Source organism: Triticum aestivum, chromosome 2D, assembly GCF_018294505.1.
Source record: "Triticum aestivum cultivar Chinese Spring chromosome 2D, IWGSC CS RefSeq v2.1, whole genome shotgun sequence".
Lineage (NCBI taxonomy): Eukaryota > Viridiplantae > Streptophyta > Magnoliopsida > Poales > Poaceae > Triticum > Triticum aestivum.
Window position 1 is genome coordinate 580,994,385 of NC_057799.1, and position 12,301 is coordinate 581,006,685.

Consider the following 12,301-nt stretch of genomic DNA (forward strand, 5'->3'; position numbering starts at 1 on the left):
TGGTGAGTTATCAGTGCCAGATATTCTTAAATATTCTACAAAAAATCATATTTCATTTTCAGGACGTTTGGAGAACTTTTATTTTCGAGGTATTTTTTTATTGCAAGGATAATTCAGAAAACAGACAGAAAATACTATTTTTGCTTTATTTAATCTAAATAACAGAAAGTAAAAAGAGGGTACAGAGAGTTGTGCTTTCTAACTTCATCCATCTCATTCTCATCAAAAGGAATCCACTAACAAGGTTGATCAAGCCTTGTTAACAAACTCTTTCTGAATAACATGAAACCAGAGAATTTTCAAATAACACTACGTTACCTCAACGGGGATATGCACGTCCCCAACAATAGAATATCATATTTCTTTTTGACAGTAGGAAGAGGGAATTCAAAACCTCCAATAATAACCGTTGAAGTTTTTCCAATAGAATTGATACTATGGACTTGAGGTTGTTTCCTCGGAAAGTGTACCGTATGCTCATTACCATTAACATGAAAAGTGACATTGCCTTTGTTGCAATCAATAACATCCCCTGCAGTATTCAAAAAGGGTCTACCAAGGATAATCGACATACTATCGTCCCCAGGAATATCAAGAATAACAAAGTCTGTTAAAATAGTAACGTTTGCAACCACAACAGCCACATCCTCACAAATACCGACAGGTATAGTAGTTGATTTATCGGCCATTTGCAAATATATTTCAATAGGTGTCAACTTATTCAAATCAAGTCTACGATATAAAGAGAGAGGCATAACACTAATACCGGCTCCAAGATCACATAAAGCAGTTTTAACATAGTTCTTTTAATGGAGCATGGTATAGTTGGTACTCCTGGATCTCCTAGTTTCTTAGGTATTCCACCCTTAAAAGTATAATTGGCAAGCATGGTGGAAATTTCAGCTTCCGGTATCTTTCTTTTATTTGTAACAATATCTTTCATGTACTTAACATAAGGATTCATTTTAAGCATACCAGTCAAACGCATACGCAAAAAGATGGGTCTAATCATTTCAGCGAAGCGCTCAAAATCCTCATCATCCTTTTTCTTGGATGGTTTAGGAGGAAAAGGTATGGGTTTCTGAACCCATGTTCTCTTTCTTTACCGTGCTTCCTAGCAACGAAGTCTCTCTTATCATAACGTTGATTCTTTGATTGTGGGTTATCAAGATCAACAGCAGGTTCAATTTCCACATCCTTGTTATTGCTAGGTTGAGCATCAACATGAACATCATCATTAACATTATCACTAGGTTCATGTTCATCACCAGATTGTGTTTCAGCATCAGAAATAGAAATATCATTGGGATTCTCAGGTGTGTCAACTACAGGTTCACTAGAAGCATGCAAAGTCCTATCATTTTTCTTTTTCTTCTTAGAAGGACTAGGTGCATCAACATTAGTTCTCTGAGAATCTTGCTCAACTCTCTTAGGGTGGCCCTCAGGATACAAAGGTTCCTGAGTCATTTTACCCCCTCTAGTCACAACTCTAACAGCATTATTATTTCTCTTATTATTTAATTCATTGAGCAAATCATTTTGAGCTTTAAGCACTTGTTCTACTTGAGTGGTAACCATAGAAGCATGTTCACTAATAAGTCTAAGGTCACCTTTAACTCTAGACATATAATCACTCAAGTGTTCAATCATATAAGCATTTCATTTCAATTGTCTACCAACATAAGCATTGAAGTTTTCTTGTTTAACAATAAAATTATCAAACTCATCCAAGCATTGGCTAGCAAACTTAGTAGATGGGATTTCACCCTTATCAAATCTATAGAGAGAATTTACCTCCACTACCTGTGTCGGGTTATCAAGACCATGTATTTCTTCAATAGGTGGTAAATTCTTAACATCTTCAGCTTTAATACCTTTTTCTTTCATAGATTTCTTTGCCTCTTGCTTATCTTCAGGACTGAGAAATAGAATACCTCTTTTCTTCGGAGTTGGCTTAGGAGTTGGTTTAGGAAGTGTCCAATCATTATCATTACTCAATATATTATTCAATAGCAATTCAGCTTGCTCAACAGTTCTTTCGTTGAAAACACAACCAACACAACTATCCAGGTGGTCTCTGGAAGTATCAGTTAGTCCATTATAAAAGATATCAAGTATTTCATTTTTCTTGAGAGGATGATCAGGCAAAGCATTAAGTAATCGGAGAAGCCTCCCCCAAGCTTGTGGGAGACTCTCTTCTTCAATTTGCACACAATTATATATTTCCCTTAAGGCAGCTTGTTTCTTATGAGCGGGGAAATATTTAGCAGAGAAGTAATAAATCATATCCTGGGGACTACGCACACAACCAGGATTAAGAGAATTAAACCATGTTTTAGCATCACCCTTTAATGAGAATTTTTTCCTCGTGAGTGAATAGGGTGGCTATATCATTCAATTTAGTAAGATGTGCCACAACAGTTTCAGATTCATAGCCATAGAAAGGATCAGATTCAACCAAAGTAATTAACTCAGTATTGACAGAGAAATCATAATCCTTATCAGAAATACAGATAGGTGAAGTAGCAAAAGCAAGGTCATATTTCATTCTAGCATTCAGAGATTTTTCTTTCAGCTTAGCTAACAGTTTCTTAAGATCATATCTATCTTTGCAAGCAAAAAGATCTCTACCAGTTTCTTCATCCATAACATAACCCTCAGGCACATCAGGCAATTCATATCTAGGGGGAGAATCTTCACCATCACTTTCATCAATATTATCAGTTTCAATAATTTCATTCTCTCTAACCCTAGCAAGTTGTTCATCAAGAAATTCACCTAATGGCACAGTATTATCAAGCATAGAAGTAGTTTCATCATAAGTATCATGCAAAGCAGAAGTGGCCTCATCAATAACATGCGACATATCAGAATCAATAGCAAGAGTAGGTGTCGCAAGTTTACTCATAATAGAAGGTGAATCAAGTGCAGAGCTAGATGGCAGATTCTTACCTCCCCTCGTAGTTGAGGGATAAATCTTGGTTCTTTCAAGTTCCTCATAGTGATCAAGAGATGTAAATCCCAAGTGACTCAAAGAATAGAGCTATGCTCCCCGGCAACGGCGCCAGAAAATAGTCTTGATAACCCATAAGTATAGGGGATCACAACAGTTTTCGAGGGTAGAGTATTCAACTCAAATTTATTGATTCGACACAAGGGGAGCCAAAGAATATTCTCAAGTATTAGTGGCTGAGTTGTCAATTCAACCACACCTGGAAGACTTAATATCTGCAGCAAAGTATTTAGTAGCAAAGTAGTATGGAAGTAATGGTAACGGTGGCAAAAGTAACAGTAGCAGTTTTTGTAGCAATCGTAACAGTAGCAACGGAAAAGTAACTAAGCAAAGATCAATATGTGAAAAGCTCGTTGGCAATGGATCAGTGATGGATAATTATGTCGGATGCGATTCCTCATGCAACAGTTATAACATAGGGTGACACAGAACTAGCTCCAGTTCATCAATGTAATGTAGGCATGTATTCCGAATATAGTCATACGTGCTTATGGAAAAGAACTTGCATGACATCTTTTGTCCTACCCTCCCGTGGCAGCGGGGTCCTATTGGAAACTAAGGGATATTAAGGCCTCCTTTTAATAGAGTACCAGACCAAAGCATTAACACTTAATGAATACATGAACTCCTCAAACTACGGTCATCACCGAGAGGGGTCCTGATTATTGTCACTTCGGGGTTGCCGGATCATAACACATAGTAGATGACTATTGACTATCAAGAACTCACATGTATTCATGAAAACATAATAGGTTCAGATCTGAATTCATGGCACTCGGGCCCTAGTGATAAGCATTAAGCATAGCAAAGTCATAGCAACATCAATCTTAGAACATAATGGATACTAGGGATCAAACCCTAACAAAACTAACTCGATTACATGATAAATCTCATCCAACCCATCACCATCCAGCAAGCCTACGATGGGATTACTCACGCACGACGGTGAGCATCATGAAATTGGTGATGGAGGATGGCTGATAATGACGACGGCGACGGATTCCCCTCTCCGGAGCCCCGAACGGACTCCAGATCAGCCCTCCCGAGAGAGTTTAGGGCTTGGCGGCAACTCCGTATCGTAAAACGTGATGAATCCTTCTCTCTGTTTTTTCCCGAACGTGAATATATGGAGTTGGAGTTGAGGTCGGTGGAGTCTCAGGGGGCCCACGAGGCAGGGGGCGCGCCCTCCACCCTCATGGACAGGGTATGGGCCCCTGATGCTGATTTTTTCGCCAGTATTTTTTATAAATTCCAAAAATATTCTCCGTGAAGTTTCAGGTCATTCCGAGAAGTTTTTTTCGGCACAAAAATAAAACCATAGCAATTCTGCTGAAAACAGCGTCAGTCCGGGTTAGTTCCATTCAAATCATGCAAGTTAGAGTCCAAAACAAGGGCAAAAGTGTTTGGAAAAGTAGATACGTTGGAGACGTATCAATCTTTCCTAAATAGATGTGACCATAGTTCAATATGAACACTATTGGTCGCACATTTTGAGTACTAAGATTTCTAAGTCCAGGAAAATAATTTGTCTTGACAACATCAAGATCCTAAAGCCATGAAACATAATGACTTATCTCCTCGCAATTTAGTTCGGCCCCGGGACAGTGGACGGTCATGTCTACCAAGCGCCGGACATGTTTGCTTGAATGGAAATAAGCTGCAATAGAAAATAGTTGTCAACTATTTTTGAATAAACAATATCCAAGACATAAATATGGTTGAGAAACTCACATAATGGTAGAACTGGAGGTGTCTACACAGCGACCCAGATGTCGATATTACCTTCAATACGTAGCGACCAGACCCGAATGGATCGAAGTCTCTGTGCTTAAGTGTCATCCCTGGATCGGTATGCTGACACACACAGTACTCGAGGATTTATAACAGAGGTAAATCAAATGTATAAAGTAAAGTAAATACTATTACCTTAATCCATATAGCAGAAGTAACAACAGGGTTGTGGAGTCCAAACAACTCCAACGGGAAAGTTGAGTGTAGACATCGTAACCCTAACGTATCACTTACTTGTCGTAAAATTCCTGCAACATGAGACGTTGCAGCCATGTAGGTTAATACATTGAATGTACTGGCAAATTCACACCATAGAGCAATGAGGAATAATAGCTATCACTACATGCATATTTGGCTGGTGGAGGCTCTAAGTTAAATTTTGCATAAAGCCAATTTTTCCCTACAAAATATATTTTATTTAACTACAAAGTTGATTGAAAAATTGAGAAGGTTCCTCCAACTCAATCCCAAAATAGTAATCATTAACCCAACCAAATTAATTAAGTAAAGTGTTGAGATCAACATGATAATCCAAGTACCAGACACTCAAGACGTCCATAACCGGCGACACGGCTAACCATGATTAGTTTGTACACTCTGCAGAGGTTTGCACACTTTTCCCCACAAGACTCGATCTCCTCCGTTGAATTTCTCGCACTACATGATGTTTGAGAAACGGATGATCGAGACACAGTCTTTTTGAAGCATTAACTCTTTACTCTTGGTAGACAGTACCACCTACTTTCCCCTACATCTGTTATCCTACCACTGAAAGAAGTCACACAACATACTCAACTACGCCAGAGCCCATAATGGCTTGTGGCTGCACACGGAAGTTTCTAGCATGAATAAATCTTATGATCCCTTTGAGCCTGGGTGGCATTCCATAGGGTGATCACACGGGTACTCCGGGATCCTCTTGGGCAAGCACTGGGTTCTCTAGGTGCCCGGGCAAACCACTGGGTGCTCCAGGGTGCCCCAACCAATCGACCCAGATGTGTATGAAAGTAACCACCTTAAGTTAAACCTTAGTTAACAACAACTCTCACATCTTTCATGAATTCTCTCAAAACCAAACCACGTTTACGAGCATAGCATAGCAGTAAGCATAATGTAGTAACTCCCAAGGGTTTGAATATAATACAATAGGTTCTACCTGATCAACTACTTCCCAATACCCACATGTTATCAAGTCCTAACCATGCAGTGTTTGAGGATTGAAACTAATGCATAAAACTGGGTAATGAAAAGTATGATCAAAGTGTGAACTTGCCTTGTACTGTTGATGAAGATGATTCGCACTCATAACTCTTGATAGTTCTATTCATCACACTCCGGTCAATCTATCGTGAGCAAGCAATAGTAACCACACATAAGAAATCATGCAAAAGGAATTGAAGAAAAAGATCTCGGAAAACTTCAAAAACAACCGATTAACTCTTGCAACAGAAAACAATTTCTAACAGTACAAAAATTAGGTGGATTTGGCCTTATCGGAACGTTTAGGTCAACAGCTTCAATTTGCAAAAAGAATCAACTAAATCGGAGTTATAAAACTCAAGTTATGAACAAAAGAGATTCAAATCTATTTGAAATCAAATTTTAAACTTTCAAAAATATGTTTAAGTTGGTTATATGTATAGAGGAGATCATAATGAGGAAGTGGGCGTTGGTTTCGTTGGATTTGGACAAACGAGTAAAAAGTTGCGATCGTTTGAAAACCTGGGGCTAATCTGTAAATAAAATATTCAAGGATAGGTCCCTGACATAAAATAAACAGAAAAAAGAAAAGTCTATCGAGCGAACGCTCGCTAACAGAAACTAACCTAACGAATCTGTTCGCTACAGAACCCTAACAAACGAACGATCGCTAAATAGATCGAACCGAAAAAATAAACCGAAAACCTAAAAAGACTAGTAGAACGCACAGGCTGTATTGCCGACTTATTTTTTTTACCGTTCTAAAGCGCTATCATTTTATTTCTTCTTTCCTTCTCCCAACTAAAAATGTTTTTCGAATTTAAAATTATAGAGTAGAACTTATATTAAATATGCTACAAAAATATCATCTTGTGTTTAAAACCATAGAACCGGCAATCTTTAATAAGGCCATCAGAAAGACATGCATAAGGCAACATAGTACTAAGGTGACTATGATTTGCCACGGATCCAAGACATGAAAGTCAAACTATAATAATTTGCTCATACACACTATGTGTAATTTAGACATAGATCAATTCAAGTCCAAAAAGAATAGTGATGAAAAACGATCCTGTCATAATTCTAATCACAACATATGTTTGAAATATTTTTTTGGTTATACAAAAACAAACAAATAACATGCTTCTTTATAAAAATTAGAACTATTGCTTCCAAGGATGACTACCTAGGTACGAGAATCAATCTGAAGCTGCCTTTGAGTAAACTATGATGCAAGAGGCTTTCAACCAAGAACCAGAATTGGGTTGACTACCCACAAAGGTCAGAACTATTCTTTAGAACTTCATAAAAAGCTAAATTCAATCTACAAATAAATATGAAGAGAGGTTAGTAAGTAAAACTAAGTCATGACTAAAATATTGAGGGGGGGGGGGGATGATTGTTTTTATTCCAAAGATGAATACCCCCGTATAATAAGAAATAGCATTGTGCAAGCATCGACAGCAATAAAAATAGTAGTAGCCTCTCAATCCCTCGCTATCTCTCTACAGCTCTTTACTACTCTCTTTTATTCCTCTCCCAAGACCACACACGACAACAACAACACGCTCAATCTCTCTTCTTCCCCCCAAAATCAGCAGCTAATCTTTCTTCTTCCTCTCAAATCGAACATCAATGCCCAAGCACCGCCAACCACCACACCAATCACTCGTTCATGCATTCTGTCGTCCAGACGCACTGCACGCATGCACCACTGCCCCGCCTCTCTCTCCAACGGCTCACCCCCGCCCCACTGCGATCAAGGCAGACAAAAAGAGTATGATGTCCTTTATTAACTTTATTAATTGTCACATGGTTCATCAAAGAAATTACCTAGACCAACATTCATCAACAAGAAAACACCACGTATGGCACAAGCTGATGTGTTAGCTTCCTGGGGTAATGCTGGAAGGTCTTCACAACCTGGATAAGTAAAGTTTGAAAGGTTATAACCTCGACTAACAGAATAAAATGAATTTTAATGCACACACATGTAGATACATCTCTATTATTTTCTGCTCTTATTTTTAGAATCAGATAGCCAACTTTTTCATTAGAATCAGAGTGAAGCCCATATACTACTTGCTCACAAGTCCTTGACAATGGAAAACTTTGACATCCTCCTTCGTGATCTTAAACACTTGTCGGTAATTTCCTCCTTCATGCTTTTGAACTCTTAAATAGTGCACTGCAGCTCCCGCATCCATGAGGCATCGTGCCCTGTTAGTGCAATGTAGCTCCCACATCGATGAGGCGGCGCGCTCCATCTCCTGGAGATAGACAAGCCACCGGTGCAGCCGCTGAATCCTCTCATCCCCACTTTAGGATAGCACTGCCCCACTGTAGGATTGTTCTGTGGCAACGCATGGGCAACCATGCATCTATTGCTGACTGGGATGGTGTGCATAAAACTACAGGCTGAACTTTGGATTGCCTAGATAAGCACTTGCACGTAGCATGCCTATATAACTATTTCCATAGATCAAGGTAATTCAAATGCAATAGACTGGTCCAATGTGGGTGACATGTACACTTAGTATTAACAATCGGAATGGGCAGAAATGACTGACTGAAAGTAGGAATGTCCGGTGTGCAGCGAAGTTTAATTTCTACATAAGAAGGAGGTGAAAGAAGAAAGTTTGACGATTGGGTACGTACCATGCTTACAGCCGGTCGTGGGAGTTCATGTCGGACTTCCAGCCAAGTAGCAGGCATGCCACCTCCTGCCACCACTCGCAGGTCGTCATGTATAGCACCATGTGAGCTCCTCAACCCCGCTCACGCCCCCGGCATCCGTGACCAACAGCCACATTGTCGTGTTCACCGATAGCCTAATCCCCAGATGGTAAAGTATCAAACAATATGAGCAGTGTCCTAATAAGCCCTCTAGATACTTCACTGGTTTAAGAATCTTTTCCTGACATAACATATTTTGAATTTTCCTTTGCACATGTTTGATTGAGATAAATTTTGAACTTCCTTTGCCCATAGTAATATATCTGAATCAGCGCCCGCAGAGAATGTAATTTTCATCATAGGTAATCTACAATGGAGTATCAATTTCAGAAAATAAACAACATACTGACCAAAATATATTATGAAGTAAACTGTACAAGATTCAGCTTACCTTTTGCTTGGGAAGAACCTTTCCAATCATTTTATTGGTTCATCTGTCTCTAGTAAGGCACATGCAAACTTCCCTCTATTTGTAGTCTGTAGACATGATCCCAGCGTAAGGTTGAGCAAGAAAACAACTCACATATTGCTGGAAATGATTTAGAAATTATATATTTTAGTAAACATGCCTGACCTGTAAAAAGCCTTGGGTATTTCTCGGTTTTATAGTGCAGAGCTCAACAACTGAAACTAAAAATACATGCTGGGTCAAGACAAGCTGAAACATGGCTTAAAGCACATCACATGAAACATCAGTCTATCCTACGCCATTTGGGTGTGGTGGTGTGGGGGGATGGAGTTCGTTGTCACTGCTCGCTGAAGGTTGATAATATCACTGGAATTTTAATTGTCGGAAGCACATAAGCTAATTTCAACCCTTTGTCAAAAGCCAAAATGAAGGCAACCACATCACATCCCATGAGATAGAAGATTAGAGAACTTACCATCAAGATGGAAACTGGGACGGGTTCCCCTCCGTCGGATGTTTGTAGACGACATCATAATCGGGGCAAGTCATACTATGCCTCTGATGGGTCGGACATTACCAAATGGACAACGGAGGCTTCGCCAGTTCACAAACCCATGGTGTCCACTCCTCGTCGACTCTCATTCCTTCGCCGGCATCATGGGTCGGGCATCAACGAACAATCCCCCATTGCTGTTGAGCACGGCCTCCAACGTCACAACACCAAAGTTGCAAATTGACTTGATTTGACTACAACACAGAAAACATCATTCAAATGGCAGATTATAAATATGCAAGAGAAAATTATATTGCGCTATCGGATATATCACACAATCTCTGTTCTTTGTCTTCTCCATGGTGCACACAACAAAGAATGCTAGATTTTGATCGATGCCTTGAGTTAACTGATGCCTGGTAAATAGATGATCGTGATCCAAAATCTGTACATGTTCAACCATCATTTTATAAGCACCTCCTATAAGAAGTCTCCAATGGAAAGTAATGTTACTGAATGTTAGGTAAACCTGGACGACATAAAAATCAAGGTTGTACTATTACTGATAGATAGCTAACATGAACCACAAAGAACTTTAAAATAACCTTGTTTAGTCAGCCGTATCTCCTCGAACATTGAGCAGGTCCACACGAGTGCCTCCCCTCCATCTTGAAAGATAACTGCCAGTAAAGCGGACCGATGTGCATCGTATCATATTGTTCTAGTCATATATAGAACCAATATAGATTATTAGAAAAATGGCATAACTCAATCGGACCAATTTATGCATAGATGAGGGTAAATTAATTGGATAATCAAGAAACGAGACAGAGAGATTCAATCACTAATCGTTCCCCTACACAGAGAAGCAATTGATCTACTAATGCATGGCATAATGTATGTCTTGCCCGAAATCAACATAGGAGGCTCCTTTTCTTTCACCAAACATGAAACATCAAGTGTACCCTACCTGCATACAGAACAAGGCCAAGATCAACACATGCCTGTAAAATCGAGACCACCAAATCTGATTCAAACACAAAACAAAAAGGAAGAGCCGCCAAGTCAGGCCGCAACCGCCTGGTCGTAACTGCTGCTGCTAGCGGGCATGTGTAAGAGGAAATCAGGCTGCCCCAGCTATACGTTGAATTGCCCGTTTATTACCGAAACAGAAAATTACATATTTTCTATTTGATCAGCAATATACTTGGATCGTCATGAAATGCCTTGTGGATATAAAAAAGATCTTCATCAGTCAGGTGTATAACATCTTCTTAAACTGCTAGTAACTCAGTTTGCTTCAGAATGGATTGTAACATATTCAATAGAAAACACTTGGTTATTATCAGAAGCATTCGGATGATGGTCAACGGGCTGGGTATGACTTGACTACAGATAAGTTTCACTGAGAAACAACCACACCAACTTCTTCCAGCGTCTTCATCTCATAATCACCTACTCAACTTTCAATAGTAGAGCATTGAGCGGCTCCCATGTGCTTCTTGTTCACTGTTTTTTAGAACTACATCTCCAAATTTCTCCTTGTTCATTGGTTTTCAGAACTACATCTCCAAATTTTGACACAGAAGGCACGCTGACCCATTTGGGAGAACAAATGCAATATACGTAGCAGATAAGAAATCAAATTGGGATTGACCTGCAACGGAAGAGAGGAGATAACAAATCTGTTGAAGATCGAGGAGCGGACACTTGGGCGCAGAGGTACCGCTCAACGGAGTGGTTCGGAGGCCATGGTCGACGAAGGAGAGAGGACGCGGCCCCGCTCGCAGGCGGCCGCCCCACGTGCGTGCACGTGCCCGGCAGTAGCATCTCTCGCTCCCTCTTGTCAGGGACGACCTGATAAACTGGGACCGGGAGGATCGAGGCAGTGAAATCTCACCGGCGACCAGGGTGGAGGGATTGTCACGTCCCAGACGCAGATCTCGCCGTGGCCGCCGCCGAGGCGCCCATCGGCAGCCCTCGGGTAGATCGAGCAAGACGATGAGCGCGTGAGGGCGGATGTCTTCCGGGTCGTTGTGTGCTTCCCCTCCCGGCTGCCTTCCGCCGCCTCTGCCGGACGAAGGCGAAGGCGGATCTCGGCAGCGGTGTCCCGATGGCGACCCGGAGGCCTGCAACGATGGCGGCGGCGCCTCTTTAGGACCTCGGCGCCGGCTCCTCGATGACTGCTCGGCGCCGGCAAAGGGATCCGTGGCTAGCGCCTGGTTTCCGTCGATGTAGCGAATAGATCGGCGGCGTTTCAGGGATCGCGGTGGCGGCGGCGGCATGGCTCCCGTCGTTGTAGCGAATAGATGAGGGCAGCCTCGGTGGTGAGGTTTCTTTCGTGCGAGGGTTCGTCGTTTCCAGGCCCGTCCGTTTGTTTCGGTTTATTTTCGTACGAGGGGGCCTCAGCCGTCGTCCGGTTATTTTCGTGCGAGGTGTCTTCGGTCGACCGGGGGAGGTGGGAGGAGGACGAAAAAAAACCAACGAAAAAAAACCGTAAAGACTATTCACCAACTGCTTCATTAGGAGTAGAGAAAACCGGTGAATCGGGGCAGTTTATTACCAGACTGGAAAAACCGGTGGGTCAGGTGGCGGATCGGGACGGTTCCCGCGGCGACGGCTCCGGCGTCGAGGCGGGCGGCAGCGGCTTCGGCCTCGG

At 41.3% G+C, this 12,301-nt stretch overlaps 1 protein-coding gene across 14 annotated transcripts; it reads right to left on the bottom strand.

Moving 5' to 3' along the window:
* Positions 1–7,787: 7,787 nt before the first annotated feature.
* Positions 7,788–12,019, bottom strand: LOC123054678 (uncharacterized). 14 transcript variants are annotated; one of them, XM_044478495.1, is made up of 8 exons: positions 11,300–12,019; positions 10,248–10,322; positions 9,979–10,087; positions 9,625–9,896; positions 9,315–9,364; positions 9,132–9,217; positions 8,663–8,835; positions 7,788–7,927 (listed from the first exon to the last, which is right to left on the bottom strand). In XM_044478495.1, exons 1-4 carry the CDS (start codon positions 11,925–11,927, stop codon positions 9,788–9,790), a joined length of 921 nt encoding a protein of 306 aa, XP_044334430.1. In that variant the 5' UTR covers positions 11,928–12,019; the 3' UTR covers positions 7,788–7,927; positions 8,663–8,835; positions 9,132–9,217; positions 9,315–9,364; positions 9,625–9,787. The 14 variants fall into 14 exon arrangements, 7 of the variants coding, with proteins under 7 accessions (XP_044334430.1, XP_044334428.1, XP_044334429.1 ...); XM_044478493.1 differs by having other exon boundaries at positions 8,663–9,047; XM_044478494.1 differs by having other exon boundaries at positions 9,315–9,370.
* Positions 12,020–12,301: the final 282 nt, after the last annotated feature.